Source organism: Oncorhynchus masou, chromosome 18 (assembly GCF_036934945.1).
Source record: "Oncorhynchus masou masou isolate Uvic2021 chromosome 18, UVic_Omas_1.1, whole genome shotgun sequence".
NCBI classification, from domain to species: Eukaryota; Metazoa; Chordata; class Actinopteri; order Salmoniformes; family Salmonidae; genus Oncorhynchus; species Oncorhynchus masou.
Window position 1 is genome coordinate 57,781,701 of NC_088229.1, and position 20,660 is coordinate 57,802,360.

A 20,660-nucleotide genomic window follows, 5' to 3' on the forward strand; every position below is an offset into this window, starting at 1 on the left:
ATTTCCATTCGTTTGTATGGGTTACCTTTAGACAATGTTTTCGTCACCGATTTTCGGGATGTCTCCTGGTCTGACTAACAGCGCTGTAGCTCTGCCAATTTCCACCGCAGATGTGGAAGGGAGACATGGGCGGATCTGGTGGATTGAGACGCAGCCCATACAAAAAACACATCTCTGGCTTAAACTGACTGATTTGGATGGGGATTTTGTATTATGTTGCTTAGATTGACGCACCGGTGTGTCAATAGACTCTATGGGTAACTTCCTGACAATTCCCAGTGTCTGATAGGGTGCAGTAGTCACTGCTGCTGTTCACGTTGCTGTACCAGGCACTCTCCCGCTCCAGAGATGTGGTGCTGTGCAGCCAACACCCCGAGTCTGCTTCGATGGTGCTCTCTGGCTCACTCAGAGACACACTCTTCAGTGGGCCTCTGGGTGCCGGGAGTGGTGACCCCAGAGATACAGCATAAGCAATGCCCAGGAAAAGCGCATCAGATGCTGGGTTAGACAGGTTGTCACTGGGGCCCTCCTGGATCATGTGATGGGGCACCAGTGAGGAGTGGTCATCATCCCGGACCGGTATGGTCTCAGTCAGGGTGTCGATTTGCAAGGTTTCCTCTGTCTTGAATAAGTCTGCCCCAGAGCCTGGGGTCACAACCCAACTCTACAACCACAATCACCACAGAGTGTGTTATTGTAATGTTCACGTCTCGTTGAGAAGTATTAAATGCATCAAGGGTGACATAATTCTTCCTTACCCTGAAGTCCCCCTCACAGTCAGCGTAAAGGGACTGGAAGTATGGTGCTGGAGTTGGGATGAAGGTGGATTTATTCAACCTGCAATATATGAGACGTTTCCACACCCCATGAATGACATGATAAATGACATGCATCTGTTCTTCCACCCACTGTAGATGTCACCAAAGGTAAGGTACTCCAAACGTACCTTACAATTGGAATGTAGCACAGAATTAGCAGTACTGGAACCAGCACACATAAGATGGCAGTAAATGTGTTTGTTGGAAATTCTCCGACTAAAAGGGGACAAAGAACATTGGAACGGCAATTAGCCTGTAGAAACACAGCACAGGCAAGGAGTGGGCTCAAATTGTTCTAGTAAAGTGCCTAATGTCTTGACGGAACCATACCTTTTTGTGTGGGATCAGTCCTCCAACGAACCTCCGTTGCCCATTCACTCCACTGGCCTTGATACTGTTGTTGGTTGGGGATGGACCTCACGTTTACAGTGTACTCTGTGTCTGGCTCAAAATTTTCATTGTTCACTGAGATGTTAGTTGAGTGGCGAACTTCGACAACCTGTGGGGAAAAATACGAGGAAATAGATCCATTTATTCTCCGGCTTTATTTTAGAAACATCTTTAGCCGTATTTGAGTGTCTTACGTTGCCTTGGTGGCCACTTCTGTAGTACCAGAGTTGGTACTTCAGGTTGTCAGACAGAAGATTGCCAAATTGTAGATATTTCTCATAGCTACTCATCCAGGTAACATGGTGTTGACTTGACATCCGGTTGACGGTGAGATTGAATGGTGCATTGGGTTTGACTGGAGAGAGAAAGACACTTATGTCAAAGATTTGGGATGGAATTAAAGTGTCCACAAAAAGAAAAGCTTCCAACTGCCGGTCTGCTCATTAGGCAGCATTAAGCGGTTGTCTACGGCAGCAGATTGACGAGGGCGGCATTTTCTGAGCTAAACTAACCAAGACGCACCTCCAACAACAACGTTTAAAATCTCGCATAATTCTGCCCATAAACAAAGACATTTTCTCTCAACCAGTGGCATATGTGTTTTTTATGTGAGAGCTGATGCCGCCCTGTGACAAGCAGTGCCCATTCCCAGCGCGCCTATCCAGGGTGCTGTTGGAGAGAAACATGGCTGCACCGCTCCACCAACGTTACGCAAAAACAATAATCTCACATAAATCATGTAGCAGATATAGGATATGGTTGAAAGTATGGAGACTTTTCTTTAGCCCACAGGCTGGAGATAAAATGTATGACAATGTAATGAGATGGACACTTTTTTACATCATGCAGGTTTCTCTGATCAAATAGCCTAATCTAAAGGGTGCTCAATCAAATACAAAATGCGCTGTTATGTGAACAAACATCATATCCTGCAAACAGGACAGGTCAAGGTAAAATGGACAACCACAACTTTTGTCCAAGAGTTTCACCCCATTGTCATGATCAGTGGTTTCAAGTTTGTATCCGTATCCAACTTTTATTCAGAACCACAAAATTAACCTGATGTCAACGTCCTGGAAAATATGTATTTTAAACATATGAAAAATACCTTTTCACTTTTCATTCAAGACCTAAATTGAACCTAACTTCAACGTCTGGAAAATGCGTCTTTATGACATCTTTTCAACTTAATTTTGCTTACTGGGACTATTCTAGTTTTGGGGGGCAGCATTTTTTGGTCTAGCCTAGGGTGGCAGAATCGCAAGGACTGGCCGGTTATGCTTTACTTTACAGTGCCCTTATTACTGTGTAATGATTCCTGTAATTACAGTGTACCAAGTATTGTCATTATTCATTATTACGCTGTAGTTACAATACTTGTTATACTGTAATTACTTGAGTTAGTTGCACAGTAATAATGACACTGTAAAGTAAAGTGTTACCTAGCTTCCCGAACCAACAACTTCAACAAGTAGCTATGCTTGTCAATTGAAGTTTGCATATGGGTAGGCATATCACAAAGTCATGTTTGTATTGTAATGCTGTAATAAGCACTTACTATGCTTTACTGGCATGTATTCCTTATCCAGCAAGGTGGAGCTTATATGTCCATTGCTTCTGTTGTGATAGAGAGTGATCTTAAATCTTGAAGTGTCAAAAAAAAAATCAGACTCCTCATCAGGATCTGGATCAACAGCAGAATCTGGATGGGAAGTGTCCAATGAACAGGAGTAATAGCCATCGGTTTTCTTCAGCTTCCCACTGTGTAATGAGTGGAAGTGAACAGGAAACAAATAAAGCGCGAAACAATATGAAGTCATAACATATCATTTACACACATTGCCTCAGTGTGTACTGTGTATACAGTGGTTCTTAATCTGGGGTACATGGCCTATCCACAGAGGGTATTTGGGAAGAATAATAAGAACATAGCCCACTGCTGAAATGCACACGAGGGGTTACTTAGTCAGTACTCCATGCAGAGCAAATGTGGTAGGGGGGTAGACTAGGGGTACATTAACCAAAAAAGTTTGAGAACCACTATACTAATACATTTAAATTAATGTACTCAAATTTTAGCAATATGAAATAGTGGGGGTCTCACCCATCAAATACCGTCCCGAAAGAGAGGTCCTCAATGCGCAGCCAGTAAGAGGACTGGTCTGTATGACCAACCTCTGGCAGGATGCTCAGGGAACAGTTAATGGTGAACAGGTAATCACTTACACAGTCAAGGCTATATTCATGACCTGGAAGAGTCCACATGAAATACAACTGTATAAGCACTGAAAACACACAATGGTGCTTTACACCAGGGTTTCCCAAACTCGGTCAAGGGCCCCCCCCCCTGGGTACACGTTTAGTTTTGAAAGCTTAATGATGAGTTGGTTATTTGAATAAGATGTGTAGTGGTAGGGCAAAAAAACAAAAACGTGCACCAAGGGGGGGCCTCAGGACTGAGTTTGGAAAACCCTGCCACACGAACCACAATATCCTTATCTCGCACACCACAGAGAAATACACATTTCACACACAAATTCAACACAATATGTAAAATATATAAATGACATGTTTTGATGCACTGTAGGATTAAACAGAGGTGTGACCAAATTAATACGCTTCCTTACCAAGAAATACAAAATGTATTTAGCAAAGAATGAATTACATGTATGTTACATCGCATTTATTTCACACAGAATCTGTAATGGCTTGCAAACCATTGCAGACTACACACAGGCACCCTCAATTTACAATAGTCATCAGTCAATATTACATTTATTTGATAATCGAGCAAATTATGGTAATATTTTGTTTCTCATATTTAAAGTTGTTCATTTATTCTCCAAATTGTTTAACCGTAAACCCATGCCATTTGTTGTTATATATATATATTTTTTAAGGGATTTACTCTTGTTCTTGATCAGTGGAACTAAACATACATCTCTGACATGTAGAACAAAGGACTCATGTCTGCTCTATTCATGGCATTTCTGCCTGCAACATTCGACAACGTTTAGCAACTGAACGTGGCCCAGGTGTGTGCCAGGTTTTTCAAAAGGGTATGTCTTGTAGGCTTCTGCTAATGTGGTGTTATACAAGCAGTAGAACTGTTTATCAAGTTAGATAAATGTTAATTGTAAATGAGGTGTTTACCTGTTGTGGTATGAGTCCCATTCAGGCAGACGATACTGTAAGACAGGACAATGGTGAGGAGCAGCCACATACTTCTGTATTCCCTGTTGTTAACATTGATCAGGTATGGCATTACGTTGCTCTACTTTGACCTGACCTGGTCTTGTACCAAAGGAGCTTGACTGAGGTCTCTATGACAAAACAACTTGATGCCTGAAACTGAAAGTGGGAGGAGGATCCAGATTGTGACTTTATTCAGATAGCTATCACCCGCCGCTTTCATATGAGGTAGAGGATGTGTTTTTTTTTTTATAAGAGCAGTTTGTGGGGGACTTGAAGAGTTGATTAAGTGGGTGGTGTGCTCTGTAACTGTCATTCAACTTTAAATAGATTCAACACTAACATACAGTGTAAAATGTGTAGAGCAAAGAGCTATTGAGTTGTCAGATGATTGACAGTTGCCTGCTTTAATTAAGAGTTTATCATCCACTTTGTTTAAATAATATCTATATTTAATTAAATAAAAAATGTTCTGTTGACCTTTGACATTTAGTTTGGTTATAATGGTAATTAACTGTGTGATCTTTTTTGTAGGCAAGCCTGATGTTCCTCTATTCTTGGTGGGAATTACATAAACAATAATAACATTGATCATACTGTCTGTACTACTATATACTTACATTCAGTCTCTTACCAATAAACAAACTTCTGCAACGATCCATAGTAATTGCAGTGAGGGGAGTGTTCCTGTTCGAATGACTGTGATCTGTATCTTTAATCTATTCTTGTCACCACAGTATCTTCAGTCTCTTCTTGCCATCTCAGCCATCATGCCATGCCAAGGCTGCTTGTTTGTGAAGATACAAAGACGATAACGGATAAAAAAGCACTCATAATTGTGTATTTATATATTTTCATATGTATATGGTACTGGATAAGAGGAACGAGCACATATTGTAGTAGAAAGAAAGATATAGAATAAGAAGGAGATGTTTGCGCTCTGTAGAGAGCGGGGATGTGTGAGTGAAATAGCGTGAGTAAATGTGTTTTTGTGGTGGTGCATGATTCTACACTGAAGAAAAATATGAACCTTTACATGTTGGTCCCATGTTTCATGAGCTGAAATAATTGTATTTTATTTCATTTCACCAGGTAGGCCAGTTGAGAACAAGTTCTCATTTACAACTGCGACCTGGCCAAGATAAAGCACAGCAGTGTGACACAAACAACAACACAGACTTACACATGGAATAAACAAACATACAATCAATAACACAATATAAAAAAAAGATCTCCCTCGCCCTCCATTTGGCAAATCTGACCATAATTCTATCCTCCTGATTCCTGCTTACAAGCAAAAATTAAAGCAGGAAGCACCAATGACTAGATCAATAAAAAAAAGTGGTCAGGTGAAGCAGATGCTAAGCTACAGGACTGTTTTGCTAGCACAGACTGAAATATGTTACGGGATTCCTCCGATGGCATTGAGGAGTAAACCACATCAGTCATTGGCTTCATCAATAAGTGCATCGATGACGTCGTCCCCCACAGTGACCGTACGTACATACCCCAACCAAATAACACTGAAACATGCATGAGAGCACCAGCTGTTCTGGAAGACTGTGTGATCACACTCTCCGCAGGCGATGTGAGTAAGACCTTTAAACAGGTCAACATTCACAAGGCCGCAGGGCCAGACGGATTACCAGGATGTGTACTGCCAGCATGCGCTGACCAAATGGCAAGTGTCTTCACTGACATTTTCAACCTCTCCCTGTCTGAGTCTGTAATACCAACATGTTTTAAGCAGACCACCATAGTGCCTGTGCCAAAGAACACTAAAGTAACCTGCCTAAACGACTACCAACAACTAAACGACTACCAACTGCTTTGAAAGGCTGGTCACGGCTCACATCAACACCATTATCCCAGAAACCCGAGACCCACTCCAATTTGCATGCCGCCCCAACAGATCCACAGATGATGCAATCTCTATTGCACTCCACACTGCCCTTTCCCACCTGTACAAAAGGAACACCTACGTGAGAATGCTATTCATTGACTACAGCTCAGCATTCAACACCATAGGGCCCTCAAAGTTCATCAATAAGCTAAGGACCCTGGGACTAAACACCTGATAATGGAATTGATATGTTTAAATGACTGATTTAGAATATTCCACCCTGAAACCATATAATTGTACGAAATTGATTATAGTCAGTAAAGTTATAATTAATGATGTGTGTAGTTTTAGTCAGAATTAGGGTAAAACAATATATCTGTACAATATATTGTTTATAGTATCTTAAACTGTCTGAGCAAAATTCGGTGCCGACCTTGGCTAGGGGCCACTGAGAGATTTGGGAGAGGGCAGGGAGTACTTCTCACGGCCTCCCTAGTCTTGGGGGAGGACAGGGAGTGCTTCTCACGGTCTCCATAATCTTTGTCGGCTGGGTAGTGATACTGTATGTGTGTAGGATACATACTGTTCGTGTGTATGTATGTGTGTATGATATCTACTGTTTGTGTGGAAGTATGTGTGCCACTATAAAATGGATGTCTTTGTATTGTGGACTTCAGAACGTTCTCGTGAATAAACTGTACTGACCTTTTGCATAAGCTGAGTCTTTGACTAATTATTATTAAACCCATGGTCTTACAAACCTCGGGGATTGGTCAAAGCTATTGATTAATTGTTATTGTCATTGGGATTGAAAATTCTCCTGATGTAACCACATTCAGAGGTGGAAGAAGGATCGGACCAAAGCGCCGCGTGGTAAGTGTTCATGATGATTTATTCAAAACAAACTGAACACTGAATTACAAAACAATAAACGATGTGAACAAAACGAAAACTGAAACAGTACCGTGTGGCCCAAACACTCACACGGAAACAAACACCCACAAACCAAAAGTGACACCCAGGCTACCTAAGTATGATTCTCAATCAGGGACAACGATTGACAGCTGCCTCTGAATGAGAACCATACTAGGCAGAACTCAAAACCCCAACATAGAAAAACACACATAGACTGCCCACCCAACTCACGCCCTGACCATACTAAAACAAAGACTAAACAAAGGAACTAAGGTCAGAATGTGACACCTGACAGCTTGGTCCTTCGAGACAGATTTCAATACCTGTTTTCTGTCGTCCCATGGGAGCGTTGAAAACCGTGCACGAGCAGATCAGAGATCCGTAAGTTAAAGACCTGACCTCTGGAAATTGAGGTTCCATTTCAGGCCGGTTGCAAACTGGTACACGACAGAAAACAGTGACGAAATCCAACCAATATTGGCTACACTGGGGCTACACTGTAGCCTAGTGGTTAGAGCATTGGACTAGTAACCAAAAGGTTTCAAGTTCAAATCCCCGAGCTGACAAGGTACAAAATCTGTCGTTCTGCCCCTGAACAGGCAGTTAACCCACTGTTCCTAGGCTGTCATTGAAAATAAGAATTTGTTCTTAACTGACTTGCCTAGTAAAATAAAGGAAAAAATATATATTCTCAGCTGCAAGTTAAGGTCAGTGATCTTTATTCAGTAGTTTGGGGTTAAATTCTAAACTTACTAAGCATTGATCAAGATAAATGTGAGGGAGGATTTTAACTGTCCATATAATCTAATGTAGAGTAAGTTTATGACAAAAGTATCTATGTTAGTGTTGGCGGCACTGGGTCACAGATCTAATTAAGAAATTTCAAAGTACAATATCGAACAGTAAGACCTAAAAGTAAAACGGGCTGGTGTACAGTAGCCGGAAAACATAATGTAGAAAGCAAAATATATAATAAAAATTATAAGGGACATAATTTCTATGAATATAGATCCCCTGTCGAAATACGTTTTGGAGAGGATAGTCAAGATCTACCAGAGGCTCACAAAATAGGTCTGATTATGTCCAAACAGGAGGAAGGAGGTTATACCCATAGAAAGTGATAATAGATATTACAAAAGAAATGTAATAATTGAGTAAGTACACATCGGTTGTGAGAATAAGCATAACAGTAATTAATAAACATGAGTGGTAAATCCTCAAAGGAGGTCCCGGAATTTACCAGGGAGGAGAGGTATATGCAGTCTGAGGATAAGAGGAATGGGTATTATGGTCCGAAATGGAGAAAGAAATACGGGTTTATGGGGCGTCTAGATGTGGACAAGCTGGAGGTTATAATAGAACAAATGCATGAAACCTGTGGTAATAACATCCAGAAACAACAATCAGAAGGTTTGGATACAGCCAGGGTGTGGCTGTCAGAGGCCCGGAAAAGAGTAGAAGGTAATAATAGAAGGGTTTAGGAGAGATATGGAGGGACTGACCGAGAGTTTTAAACTAAATGCAGGAGAATTGGAAATGGCCGTCCGACAGATAGTGGGGAGCCTGGGTTCCAGGGCAAGGAGGAGAACCGGTTTTACCATGGGCAGGAGATGGGGATTATGCAGACAAATTGACACAGCTCTGTAATAATCTTAGAGACTATTACCATAGACATGCAGACTTTTCAAAGATACATGAGTGTAAACAAGGGGATGTGGAAACTGTTAGCCAGTATTTATAGAGACTGAGAGACGTGTTCAATGCTAATAGTGGACTGGTAGATCCTAGACAGGGAGAGGACGGACCTTACTACCAACAGTTAAAAATAGCCTTCTTGAGTGGTATGAAGCCTGAAATTTGCCAAATCATAAAAGAGACTGATAGGGTGGGGAACAGCCACATGAGCCGAAGTAAAGAGGTATGCTATACACCATGAGCATTATGGCAAGGAAAAGACAACTAAGAAACAACAGACAGGAGCAGAACATTTGATCGCCACTCTTGGGGAAATTGCAGGAAAAAGCAGGAAGGATTTTAAAAAGAAAGGGGGAAACAGGGAGAGTAGAAAGTGGATAGAACCCGAGGACAGAAAGTGTTACAACTGCAATAAAACAGGCCACATGGCAGAGGATTGTTAGGCCCCACCAAAGAACAGTAGACAAAGACAGTTTAGGGAGAGACAGAAGAGGGAAGGTAGGCGAATGAGAGAGCGAGAGGAGTAGTAGGAGCAAAAAGGCAAGTGTTGGGAAACGGTGAGAGAAAGTTACAAGAAGGATATCAGCAGGGAAAAAATGATGTGCGTGTGAGACCTAATAACTTATCAAAAGTCATAATAGTAATTATACCTAAATTCTGAGTAGGAGATAGAGAGAGTGACAAGAGTCAAGAGAGGAAAGGAAAAGAGAAGATAAGGGGACATACAGAGAGAAAGAGAGAGGCAGAGACAACGAGAGAGAGTAAGGAGAATCCTCGCTGGGGAAATGCTTGGACTTTTAAATTAGGGCTATTCTCTGGGAATTGTCTCGGTAGTAATGCCTGATTTTACGACTACAGACAATTATAAAAATAGTTATTTGCATGGAGTCTCTATCATTTCAAAAAGTGCTGGTGGTCCAACGGTAGATTTCTTGCCTACCATGCATGAGACTCAGGTTCATATCTCAGCCTAAGCACCAATTGACTAAAATCTGTGTTTCGGATAGTAGTTGAACTATGGATATGTTTTGCCTGGAAAGATACAGTTGCTCGTGTTTGTTTATGATATGAACTTAACATTTTAATAGCTTGTTTAGGTTAAATTGAAGTACTAATTCATTCTAAATAATAACGAGACGATTTCGATGTAATACGTTGTCTTGCCTAAATTGTCAGAGTCTATCTAGAAGATAGCGAAGGAGTCAGGCGCAGGACACAGGTAAGAGTAAAAAAAACACTGTATTTACTCAATCCAAGAATTTAACAAAAATCCCGTTATCAAACAAGGACAAAACAGGATAGAACTCCAACACACAAAAGACAATCACACACAAACAGAAAGGGAAACCAGAGGGTTAAATAAGGAACGTAATTATGAGATGGGAACCAGGTGTGTAAACAGATAAAACAAAAGGAAAAATGAAACATGGATCGGTGGCAGCTAGAAAGCCGGTGACGTCGACCGCCGAACGAACAAGGACAGGGAACAACTTCGGTGGAAGTCATGACATAAATGGTCTGCTGGAATAACCTGTGAATTCTAAATAATAGCGGAGAGATAATTGTGATAGAGTTGTGCCCATCGAAATGTGTTTTTATTCTTATGGAGTGACTGATGTCGGATAAAAGTTTTGTGATGGTTTCTGGTTATTGATTCTTGGTTTGATTGTTTAGGTAACACCAGTGAATTGGAACAGAAAGTTTATGAATTCTAACATTATAATCAGTTTCCATTACATGGAACAATGTCAGGTCAGCAAAGTGGATTGCAGGTTGAGTTAATTTTATTTTAAAGGGACAGTGCACATTAATCTCAGTCGTGTGTGTCTAATGGCAGGGTATTCCTATCAGCATGTTGAGAGACTGTTTGCAGACAGACTGAATGGGTTTTAATGTTGCAAAGCAAGCTTGGGCCAAACTAGCTAAGTAGTAGGGGAATTTCATAGAGTACAGTATTGTGTCCAAGGGTAGTGCATGTTCAATTAAGTACATATAACCATTGAGGAAATGTAAAACTAATGATTGGAGAGAGTACAATGGAATTATCATTGTTATTAGGTTTTGTTTGTAGTCAATGTTTGGGTTTCTGAATCGGGGTAGTATAATGAATGCTGACCAAGTGTTTTTTCTGGGAAAAGGAGTGATTCATTGTCTCTCTTTGGAAATGTTTTCTGGGGGCTGTAATCTGGAAGGGAGTGAGTGAGAGAGGCATATTTCTACTAAATTGAAAAGGTCTGGAAATGTTTTGTTTGTTTTTAACCTAGGGGTTTGAGGAGATTTCCATTTTTCCTAGAGAGACAATATCTTAAAGGCGGTACACACACATATGGAATTTTAAAAGTTTTATTTTCTGAATTTTAATTAAACACGGGAATTATTTTTGATAAAGGAATGTTTTGGGAACCTGGGATACAACATGTAGAAAATGTTTGATGGTTTTTCTTTAATTTGTCTAATATAGTAAGAAACATTACTGTGAAAGGGTGGTATGACTTTTGACCTCTATCATGGCTTTCCTTTGTGGTCTGATCAGCCTCATGGGAGGGCCATTTGGATAATGAATTTAAGGTCATTTGTAATACTGATTTTAAGGTGGCTTAAGTCATGTTTAGAAATCTAGCAAAAGTTTATTTTCCTTTAGGTAGTCAGCTGTTGTTGTATGCAGGGTAGGAAACACTTTGACACTTAGAGATTACTACCATAGACGTGATTTTTCTCAAATCCATGAGTTCAGACAGGGAGACAGTGAGACATTTAGTAAATATTTGGAAACAACCTATATTTGATACTGACGGTTGTGGGAAGGAGCGACAGACAGATAGTAGAAAAGGCAGATGGAGAAGGGCTCCCCCGCCCTATGCGGAGGCCTAAGGTGACCTTGATGGTTTGGGAGTATGAGGAGAAGGAGGGAGGGTGGCCAGGAAATGAGCAAGATGGAGAGAAAGCTGAAGGAATTTGAGGAGAATGAAAGGGAGAGACTGGGAGTGAGGAGCAGGAGACCTGGAGCATTACGAAGGTTAGAATCTCATAATAAGCCAGGATTGAGAGAAGACAGAAGTGACACATCATAATTAGAAGACGATGAGCAGATACCCCAATTCCCCAATTCCAACACACACACCAGACACGATAGAAGTCTATAGGGCATAGACACAGAGGGATGTAGCAAGGGCATTAGAAGGAGTCGCACATCCTAAGACAGGAATAGGGGGATTCAGAAGAGTTTTGGTACAAGGATAAGTTGCCCATACTACCTAAGTCATTGTTTAGGTATGCAGTAATATTGATACATGGGCAGAGCCACTTATCAACCGGAGGGATGGTACAGGTAATTAGACAACACTTTGTAGAATATGGATGGTGGAGCAGGTTAGGAAACACTGCAGGTTAGGAAAGACGTTGTGGCCTATGTGATAACGAACGACTTAAAACATTTTTTGTTATAGATAAAATTAGCAGACGTTGTGGCCTATGTGATAATGAACTACCTAAACATTTTTTTATAATAGATAAATATAGCAAATGGGTAGAAGCGTTCCCAACTTACTTGGCAGACACGATTATGGATAGTAAAATATTAGGTCAAGATATTATCCCTAGAGTTGGTTTACTAAGATATATATCTTTAAATAATGGATGACATTCTAGCTAAGCAGGTAGAAAAAAATAGAATGCCAGAGTTAGGGACCAGAACAGGTAGACATAGAAGTTGAAGATATACAGTGGGGCAAACAAGTATTTAGTCAGCCACCAATTGTGCAAGTTCTCCCACTTAAAAAGATGAGAGAGGCCTGTAATTTTCATCATAGGTACACTTCAACTATGACAGACAAAATGAGAAAAAAAATCTAGAAAATCACATTGTAGGATTTTTAATGAATTTATTTGCAAATTATGGTGGAAAATAAGTATTTGGTCAATAACAAGTGTTTATCTCAATACTTTGTTATATACCCTTTGTTGACAATGACAGAGGTCAAATGTTTTCTGTAAGTCTTCACAAGGTTTTCACACACTTGTTGGTATTTTGGCCCATGCAGATCTCCTCTAGAACAGTGATGTTTTGGGGCTGTTGCTGGGCAACACAGACTTTCAACTCCCTCCAAAGATTTTCTATGGGGTTGAGATCTGGAGACTGGCTCGGCAACTCCAGGACCTTGAAATGTTTCTTACGAAGCCACTCCTTTGTTGCCCGGGCGGTGTGTTTGGGATCATTGTCATCTTCAATGCCCTTGCTGATGGACGGAGGTTTTCACTCAAAATCTCATGATACATGGCCCCATTCATTCTTTCCTTTACACGGATCAGTCGTCCTGGTCCCTTTGCAGAAAAACAGCCCCAAAGCATGATGTTTCCACCCCCATGCTTCACAGTAGGCATGGTGTTCTTTGGATGCAACTCAGCATTCTTTGTCCTCCAAACACAACGAGTTGAGTTTTTACCAAAAAGTTCTATTTTGGTTTCATCTGACCATATGACATTCTCCCAATCTTCTTCTCGATCATCCAAATGCTCTCTAGCAAACTTCAGACGGGCCTGGACATGTACTGGCTTAAGCAGGGGGACACATCTGGCACTGCAGGATTTGAGTCCCTGGTGGCGTAGTGTGTTACTGATGGTAGGCTTTGTTACTTTGGTCCCAGCTCTCTGCAGGTCATTCACTAGGTCCCCATGTGTGGTTCTGGGATTTTTGCTCACCGTTCTTGTGATCATTTTGACCCCACTGGTTGAGATCTTGTGTGGAGCCCCAGATCGAGGGAGATTATCAGTGGTCTTGTATGTCTTCCATTTCCTAATAATTGCTCCCGCAGTTGATTTCCTCAAACCAAGCTGCTTACCTATTGCAGATTCAGTCTTCCCAGCCTGGTGCAGGTCTACAATTTTGTTTCTGGTGTCCTTTGATAGCTCTTTGGTCTTGGCCATAGTGGAGTTTGGAGTGTGACTGTTTGAGGTTGTGGACAGGTGTCTTTTATACTGATAACAAGTTCAAACAGGTGCCATTAATACAGGTAACGAGTGGAGGACAGAGGAGCCTCTTAAAGAAGAAGTTACAGGTCTGTGAGAGCCAGACATCTTGCTTGTTTGTAGTTGACCAAATACTTATTTTCCACCATAATTTGCAAATAAATTCATAAAAAATCCTACAATGTGATTTTCTGGATTTTTCCCCCCTCATTTTGTCTGTCATAGTTGAAGTGTACCTATGATGAAAATTACAGGCCTTTCTCATCTTTTTAAGTGGGAGAAATTGCACAATTGGTGGCTGACTAAATTATTTTTTGCCCCACTGTACTAGCAGAACACATGAGAAGATTGTTTGTTAACCAAACCCGTATGTCAAAGATTTTGTGTCCAACAGGTAAATTATAGGAGAAGGTGATTCACTCAATCCAACCAGGAGACTGGGTGTGCATCCAGTCCCTGAGGAGAATAGACTGGAAGCAGCCCTGTTGGGAAGGCCCATACCAGGCTCTGTTAAACCACCGCCTTTGCCATTAGAATAGCTGAGAGAGTTACTTGGGTCCACGTTACCCACTGCAAAAGGGTATGTACACATACAAGCACTGCTGCTCACACACAGTGTTAGGAGAAGAAACGAGTACCAACATGGTCCGGGGGTTACCTCCTTAACGAAGATTCCCTATCCCGACCGTTCAACACTGTGTGTGCCCCTAGAGATGTGAGTATGGGGTGATACCTAGCAGATCAACTAAGGGCAAGAGAGGGTTGGCGGTTTTTGGGAAGAGTAGGGACTCTGAGCTGCATCATAGTCTTGGTAATCTTTCTGATACATCCAGATCCACCACCTGCCGGTACTAATTATATGACACCATTGTCATTGATAAAATTAAAAGATAAACTATATAATACACTGATGAGTGTCTTACAGAATAAGGGGTCAAAGAAGATCAAGATGTAGGATTTAAGGTAAACATTAAACATTTCCCTAGGAAAGCAAATAACTTTACAGGGACTAGGTTGGCCAGATTGAAGTACTCGGCCAACTCACCTCGGCTTACTTTAACTCCCGATGAGTACCAGTGTTATGGATACAAGAATGGCACTGAAAACTTAGATGATTTCAATGGCTGAAAGGTAATCGTTAATGTGACTGATTTAGGTTTGGAAGTACAGGAGAAAATTGTTAACCTAACAGCACCTATGACTGGTGTAGGGTGGGCTCGTACCAGCAAAGGCCGCATACGACAGAAACTACCAGAAAGGGTGGTTAGGAACTTGTGCCCCGGTGTTATAGGTCCAACAGTTTGAGTTAGTCATCAGAGGCCAGTTATATGAGGCTAAAGTAGGCACAGGAGGAGTTTAGACCAGGATGGGAGTAGCTTTGTCAAGATGGATGCTATTGGCATCCTCAGGGAAGTTACAGATTAATACAAAGCTATGAATCAAATAGGTGAAGACTTTACCACTACGTTATTTTGGTGGTTGACAATAAATAAAAATGTGGATTGGATTAATGACATCTATTATAATCAACAGAGATTTGTGAATGATACTGTGGATACAGTAAAGGGGTTCTCTAACCAATTATCCGCCACCTCCCTCATTACCTGGTAAAATAGACTGACTCTCGATAAGTTAATTGGCAGAAGAAGGCGGGGTATGTAGAATGATTGGGGTTCATTGCTGTGCATTTATTTTTTAATAACACAGCTCCAGACGGATCAGTGACCAAGGCCCTGGCTCGTGACAACACCTCCCTCTGCAACTGGATCCTGGACTTCCTGACAGGCGCCCCCCAGGTGGTAAGGGTAGGGAACAACACATCCGCCACGCTGATCCTCAACACAGGGGCCCCTTAGGGGTACATGCTCAGTCCCCTCCTGTACTCCCTGTTCACTCATCACTGCACGGCCAGGCACTACTCCAACACCATCATTAAGTTTTCCGATGACACAACAGTGGTAGACCTGATCAATGACAACAACGAGACAGTCTACAGGGAGGAGGTCAGAGACCTGGCTGTGTGGTGCCAGGACAACAACCTCTTCCTCAACGTGATCAAGACAAAGGAGATGATTGTGGACTACAAGAAAAAGAGGACCTAGCACACCCCCATTCTCATCGATGGGGCTGCAGTGGAGCAGGTTGAGAGATTCAAGTTCCTTGGTGTCCACATCACCAACAGACTAACATGGTCCAAGCACACCAAGACAGTCGTGAAGAGGGCACGACAAAACCTTTTCCCCCTCAGGAGACTGAAAAGATTTGGCATCGGTTCTCAGATCTTCAAAAGGTTCTACAGCTGCACCATTGAGAGCATCCTGACTAGTTGCCTCACTGCCTGGTATGGCAACAGCTCGGCCTCCGACCGCAAGGCACTACAGAGGGTAGTGTGTATGGCCCAGTACATCACTGGGGCCAAGCTTCCTGCCATCCAGGACCTCTATACCAGGCAGTGTCAGAGGAAGGCTCTAAAATTTGTCAAAGACTCCAGCCACCCTAGTTATAGACTGTTCTCTCTGCTACAGCACAGAAATGGTACCGGAGCGCCAAGTCTAGGTCCAGGAGGCTTCTAAACAGCTTCTACCCTCAAGCCATAAGACTCCTGGACATCTAATCAAATGGCTACCCAGACTATTTTAATTACTTGTTACTTTTATTTCTTATTCTTATCTGTATTTTTTAAAAACTGCATTACTGGTTAGGGGCTCGTAAGTAAGCATTTCACTGTAAGGTCTACACCTGTTGTGTTCGACGCGTATGACTAATAACATTTGATTTGATTATATCTGGCACTCTCTTAGGTTCTTTCCCCAGTCAGTATTGTTCCTGTGTTTATGCGTAGACTCTACTGTTATATTGTCTTGTTCCATGTTTGTTGTTTAATTAAATGTTTCACCTGCACCTGCTTCTCGACTCTCAGCGTCTCCGTTACTCTCTGGATTAGAGCGTCTGCTAAATGATTCAAATGTAAAACATTTAAAATTATCCAGTTCTTCCATGACCTGCATACTCACCAGATATGTCACTCATTGAGCATGTTTGGGATGCTCTGGATCAACTTGTAAGTTCCAGTTCCCGTCATAATCCAGCAACTTCGCACAGCCATTGAGGAGGAGTGGGACAACATTCCACAGGCCACAATCAACTCTATGCAAAGGAGATGTCGTGCTGCATGAGGAAAATGCTAGCCATACCAGATACTGACTGGTTTTCTGATTCATGCCCATACTTTCTTTTTTAACGGTATTGGTGACCAACAGATGCCTATCTGTATTCCCAGTCATGTGAAATCAATAGATTAGGGCCTAATGAATTTATTTCCTTATATGAACTCAGTAAAATCTTTGAAATAGTTGCATGTTGCATAATCTATTTAATTCAGTGTATATAGAAGATAAGTGCAGATACAGAGCTCCTGGTCATGTGTCAAAGTTGGTCATATCTGACTATCATCGAGTTTGTATATACACATTGGCACACATAGTGAACACATAATGACAGTGTTGTGTTAGTTCACCTGTTACATCACTGAGCTATCTAAAGAGTCATACTGTGTATACATAGAGAGTTGGGCCAATGCGGTTTCAGTCTGGTAGTTGCGAGCGAGCCACTTTCACCTACATAGACATTGCTAAGTTATAATTGATGCTTCTGCTTTGTGCTGTTTATTTCTGATAGTTTTCAAAACCTATGAAGATGTCCAGTAAAGATAGATTTGTTGACACCACAACACAGTACAGACTTAGATACACATTATCCTGAATGCTAATCACTAACAACGTCTGCTAAATTCGCTGCTCGGTTTTGCTTGTTCACAGCAGGTCATTGTTACGTCACCAACATTTCGAGAATAAAGACGTTGGCATGGCAGCCATTCTAAAACTTGACCGAACTCCCTCTCTATATGGCTCTGATCTAAACTTGTGAATTGACTACTTATTTTTAGGGATAAGAGTTTTTCCTGACCATGTGACCTCACCAGGAAATACTCCTGTCTTAAAGTGTGAGAGATTAGTAATTGGCAATAATTGGTAATACACCTTTTTTTGAAATATTTTTTTTTGCAGGGAGGCAAGAAAAATAAACTAATAACCTCACCATACAGCAAGCAAACTGGGATAACTAATATAACTTGGGCCTAAATCATGGTAACCTAGGTTTGTGAGCAACTTTCACTAATCAAGTGACAAGTTTGTGGCAGAGGAACAGTAGAGGTTATTAGGAAACACTTTTATCTCACAGGAAGATGCTTATAAATGTCTTCAGTCATCATTGCCAATATTATTGTCAGTTCAAACGAAACATCATTAACACAGGAAGTGTGTTTCTTTATTGAGAGGAAAGGCATATTTTAACTCCGCAGACAACAAAGTTAGTTTTGGTATAAGGTTTCACTCAGAAACAGAATCAATAGGCTACATCAGAAAACATGTTTTGTGGTCAAATTAATTTACCACAGGGCTTAACTGTGACCTATTCTTATATCTGTGAAACTCAATTGCTCTCTGTGTTCAGCAATACAGTAAGTGCTGAAAGCTTGACTGTTATCGCTATCGAAATTACTTTTGTAACTGTTGTGCAAGAGGAGAAATCATGAGTCATTGGTTTTATCTATATCTACTGAATTTGTTGGATGTAGTGTTTCCAGATCAGCAGTAAAGATTGGTATATTCATTAAGTTCTTTGACTAAAAGTATTTCCGTCCTTGACTGCGATAAAGAGACCAAAGGAGATAGTGGGGAGAGAAGATACTAACTTCCTGTACAAAAAAACAACATCAACACAGAGTAATGGGTTTACATGATGTTTTATGCCATGGCTATAATTTAACAAATTTAACACATTTGCCCCTAGAAATGTGTTCATTTACAGGTAGAAATGCATTCAACATCCACTGAAGTAGCTAGCAAGATAGCTAGATACTCGATAGCTACAGTAGTTGCCTTGGTAACCAAACAAACAGACTTGCTTGTTTAGATCATTGGTTCTCAAACTGTGGGGCGCGCACTGCCTTTTTTTAACGGAACTCAGTCTGGCTTTAAATTTTCTCTTGAAAGTTATAATAGTAGAATGCACAAGGTGTAATTTTGAAATTGGGTAATGCCTCAACAGTTTTCCTCTTGTCAAACCAGTCTTTGCATATCTTAGAGAGCTATAATGTGTCAGAAATGTCCAGATCAACTAGCCCATGTCAGCTAACGTTTTTTAGACCATACATTCTGTTGTAATGTTTGAGTCAGTCAAATATCACATGAATGCACATTAGACATGGCAAAATGTATAGAATTGCATGAAAAGTAGCTTTAAAACTGCTAAATGTTCTCTGCATCCCATGAGAACATTTTTATAATTTCAGGAAATAGACTTCAAACTTGCAAAATGTTCTCTCCACCAACAATAGGGGTGTGAATAGTTTGTGTCATGAACAGTGCTTGTGCCCATAGAAATAGACGTGGCTGAAAATCGAATTCATCAATACCAATAATGTTTTCAATTCGACCTTTGCCTTCAAAAGCAGCTCAAACATAGAACATGTAAGGATGAACTATAGCCATTGAACGCTACCGTGCGGATATACCATGCATTACAGGAAAATAATGCACGCTCTAAATTGTCCTTCAAGCCAATCAGAAACAAGTATTCAACAATGCCATAGTATAAAAATGATTAATCAACATGACAGTTTTATACATCAGTAAACATTCTATCAATAACAATTTATGGCAAATTCCACATCATTATCTTAAATAGAGGCTCTTTGCAGCTTCAGGAGTCCAGACTAATTTCCTGGTGGCACCGGTGCTACTTACATTTTCAGTTGGTGGCACCAGCCCATAATTTGGTCGTACCAAACTTGTTGCAGCATCACGCAATAGGAAAAAATGACCAGCCATTTTAAAAAGACGTTCACAGTGCTACTGAGATGATATGATTCAGAAAATAAGTTATTTCTTCTAACATAAAAAAAAAAACTTTTGTGAACTAACGCTCGCACTTGACTCTTGTCCCTCATACTAGCTCTGACTTTGCTGATAGCTACTTTATTAAGGAAAAATGTATTTACCTACTATGACTGTGATACAGTATGTGGTTGTCCCACCTAGCTGTCTTAACATGAATGCACAATCTGTAAGTCGCTCTGGATAAGAACGTCTGCTAAATGACTAAAATGTCAACGGAAAATGGAACATGTCCAAGCAGGAATGCATGATCAATATATTTTGACATGCACACTAAACCAGTGACTGTCATGAATGGGTTGACAATTAGTCTATTGATGCTATATTTTACTCTCAAAATAGGGCCCCAGAACTGCAGATTTCTTCTGTTAAATAGATATAAATTTGCTTACATCTATTGTGTGTACAAATATAACATAGGCTAATTAATTTGTAAACCCAAAATGCATTAGTTAGATACCTAAATATAATATGCCGGTAGTTAGTTGTGTAATTGATTAATCTAACAGTAATTGTAATTTCCTAAAAACTTTGCAGCAATCATTTATATATAGGCCTATGCAATCCCCGCAAATGGCAGATGTGTGCTTCCGGCACTCCACTCCGTATATCTCAAAGATATAGACTAACAGATAGTTTGGTTAAAAACTGTGCTTTAAACAGTCAATATTGAGACTTGAGAAATAATGTAATATCTTTCAGAAACCTTAGACCCTCCTCTCTCCAATAGCCACAACAGCTTCTAAACTTTTATTTTCCCGCAATTAAATTTTGAAATGTCACAATCAGAATGCATTTTGCTCTCCAACTAACCTACTTGGGAGCAGCAAGGGAGAAACAAGCACAGGGCAGACCTGACTATTTCATTCAGGGATCAGAAAA

The 20,660-nt window shown here is 40.7% G+C and overlaps 1 protein-coding gene across 1 annotated transcript; it reads right to left on the reverse strand.

Annotated features, from left to right (window-relative positions):
• Nucleotides 1-241: 241 nt before the first annotated feature.
• Nucleotides 242-2,933, reverse strand: LOC135559399 (interleukin-21 receptor-like). The gene is made up of 6 exons (XM_064993557.1): nucleotides 2,767-2,933; nucleotides 1,403-1,563; nucleotides 1,149-1,317; nucleotides 947-1,034; nucleotides 759-837; nucleotides 242-664 (listed from the first exon to the last, which is right to left on the reverse strand). The coding sequence occupies exons 1-6, from the start codon at nucleotides 2,780-2,782 to the stop codon at nucleotides 242-244; spliced, it is 936 nt and encodes a 311-aa protein (XP_064849629.1). The 5' UTR covers nucleotides 2,783-2,933.
• Nucleotides 2,934-20,660: the final 17,727 nt, after the last annotated feature.

Coding starts and splice junctions, on each gene's coding strand:
- LOC135559399 (XM_064993557.1), bottom strand. Junction 1,318..1,402: donor GAAGTGGCCACCAAGGCAAC/GTAAGACACTCA, acceptor TTTTCCCCACAG/GTTGTCGAAGTTCGCCACTC. Junction 665..758: donor ACTGTGAGGGGGACTTCAGG/GTAAGGAAGAAT, acceptor TTGTGGTTGTAG/AGTTGGGTTGTGACCCCAGG.